Source organism: Myotis brandtii, unplaced genomic scaffold, assembly GCF_000412655.1.
Source record: "Myotis brandtii unplaced genomic scaffold, ASM41265v1 scaffold1781, whole genome shotgun sequence".
NCBI classification, from domain to species: domain Eukaryota; kingdom Metazoa; phylum Chordata; class Mammalia; order Chiroptera; family Vespertilionidae; genus Myotis; species Myotis brandtii.
The window spans coordinates 52,201-54,652 of NW_005356603.1; the positions used below are offsets into that span (position 1 = coordinate 52,201).

Here is a 2,452-nt window from a genome sequence, read left to right on the forward strand (position 1 = left end):
CCCGACCCCGCACTCACCGGCCCAGCTGGGGGTCAGGACCAGCGCCCCCGAGAGCAGCAGGAGGAGGGTGGGGGGCCTCAGGACCCGCATCCTTGGCGTTGGAAGCCCAAGTGAGTCGGGGCGGGTCCGGGAAAAGGTTATAACAGTGACCCGTGGTCACGCTGATTGGCTGCTCTAGAAACAGGACACCCAATGGGAGTGAGAAGTTGGGTCGCGTCATGAGTCTCCAAAAAGGAGGCCCCGACACAGGTTGGGAGAAGAGAAGGGAAATCCCGGGAAGATGGGGAGTCCCCACACTGTGGTTCTGGCCTGGGACTCTGTCCCCTGCGGAGACCTGAGGGCCGGGCCTGGGACCTGGAACTTGGTCCTGACCCTCCTCCTGCGCGGAGCGCCTGTCACACTGTCCCCCAAGGCCTGGCCCAGGCGCTGTGCTGTTCATTGCTCTCATTTTGGCATCAGAATTTCTATACAATGTTATAAATTAGTGAGGAACCAAAAAGTAATTTTGTTTATGCTGATTATAGCTATCAATATTTACCACATAAGGAATCAAACAGTTTGAAAAAATTATTAATTCATTTATCATATTAATAACTTATGACATGTTATCAGAAATAATGTTCTTATGAAAAATACCTATTTCCTAATAAACAAGGAGGTAAGAGGAGAGGACCTGCTCCCATTTTACATCCTTGCAAGTCTCACTTGGAGACGCTGGATCTTCATATTTGCTTCTGCGTTTCATCTATTATTTTGATTGAAGTATATGAAAAATATAGAGCCACCCAGAAATGTGCAGAAGTATTTTTAATAATATTTTCAGATGTGTGAATATTAATCTTTGATAGCACACTAAAACTACACAAGCAGTAGTTTCTGAAAAGGGCTTTGCAAAGTGAAACCTGAACCATTATTGAATCATTTCTGTTCTGTTCTGTCACAGTCCCCAGGGCTTTCTTGCTGGGTGGCTCTGGTCCTCATGCAGGTCATGTAAAGTGATGCCTTGTGTCTCTAAGTCCTACAGACCTTCCTGTGCTGATGCATTTAATCACATCATCAAAGCTCACAGGTGTTGCTGTTCCCACAGAGCCCCCTAGAAAAACGTGTCAGCACCGGGAAGCGGTCTAGCTCACGTGGTGGGACACACCTGTTCCAACATTCTGGTTTTCTCTTGGGGGCTGACATTTCATCAAGACAAAAGGACTGTCAGTTGTCACCTGCCAGGTGATGTTTTCTGAAAGGACAAGCTCACGTTTATTTTCAAGGCCTGTGGGAAGCGATTGAGGAGGTGGCTCAGCTGTGAATGCAGCAAGCAGAACCAATAAGCATGGTCAGACCCACCCACCAGGACTCAAAACATTATCTCATCGCCTGACAATAGCTGACGTCTGCCAACCCCCAGACCTGCACTTAGCTGCATTCGGGTCCCAGCCTCATCCCAGCCCCTTCCCTTTATAGTCCTGCCCCCTGCACCTTGCCTAAAGACAGGATTTGATGCTTGTAAGCCCCCCACCTTCTTGGTTGGCTGGCCTTCTCAATAAATGCCTAATATGATTCAACCCTGCCTTCATTATTGGACATAGCAACAGGCAGCCCGAGCCCACTCGGGGGTTTCCTGGTAACATATTTTGGCGACTCTAGACGGGACACCCTCCTCTGAGCCCTAAGGTAAGACCCTTCAGGGAGAGCCAAAGGACTGGGGGTGGTTGCCTGGACTTGGGTAACTTTTTTCCCCCTGTGGAAAACTTCTTACAGGCACCTGTGGAAACTCCCTAGCAGCTGCCAAGTTATTTAACTTGGGACTTTCCTTAAGTGCTTACAGACTCTCCTAGTCACCTTGGCTGTCGGTTGAATCAGTGTTCTGTGCGTGCCTGTTCTCTAAGTCGGGAGCACTGTGAGCCAGGAGCGGGATATTTAAGGTACCTTCTGTTTCTGTTCTGTGCGTGGGTGTTGAACAACTCGAAATGTGCCTCGACCTGCACAGAGGTTCAGGATCTGCAGGAGAGGCCGACACACACATGAAAATGCTAGACAAAAATGTGAATTATTAAGGGGTGGGGCCAGGTGGAGTCTCTGTTTTGAAGAGGCACACCAAGATCTGGCCTAGTCCACTTTTTATTCAGTTTTAGATACACATCTTGCCCTCAGTGAAGCACAGCAGTCATATAGCAGACAGACAATCTCTAAGGTCAGGAAAGATCAGTAAGGTTCAGTAAACATTTACTTGGAGGCTATCAGGTCAGAAAATTGCTTCAAGCCACCTTGACCTCAACACGAACAATCGGTGCGTAGCATTAGCCTCCCGCGTTCCTTGGTTCACACTCATGACAGTGCTGGTATGTGGTGGCTTCTGGCAGAAATGCATGGGAAATGCACAGGCAACCCCACCTGGCAGCCCATGGGCCGCATTCTGACTGTAAGTTCTGGGCACTGTAGGACATCTTCTGACAGA

At 48.9% G+C, this 2,452-nt stretch overlaps 1 protein-coding gene across 10 annotated transcripts in view; it reads right to left on the reverse strand.

Moving 5' to 3' along the window:
• LOC102252287 (HLA class I histocompatibility antigen, B-15 alpha chain) overlaps positions 1 to 99 on the reverse strand; it is a 27,681-nt gene extending 27,582 nt beyond the window's left edge. For all 10 annotated transcript variants that reach the window (XM_014537409.1, XM_014537412.1, XM_014537408.1 and 7 more), the window contains exon 1: positions 18 to 99. In XM_014537409.1, coding sequence (XP_014392895.1) covers positions 18 to 90 — 73 coding nt within the window. In that variant the 5' untranslated portion in view covers positions 91 to 99. The remainder of the gene's footprint in view (positions 1 to 17) is intronic.
• Between the last annotated feature and the right edge of the window lie 2,353 nt (positions 100 to 2,452).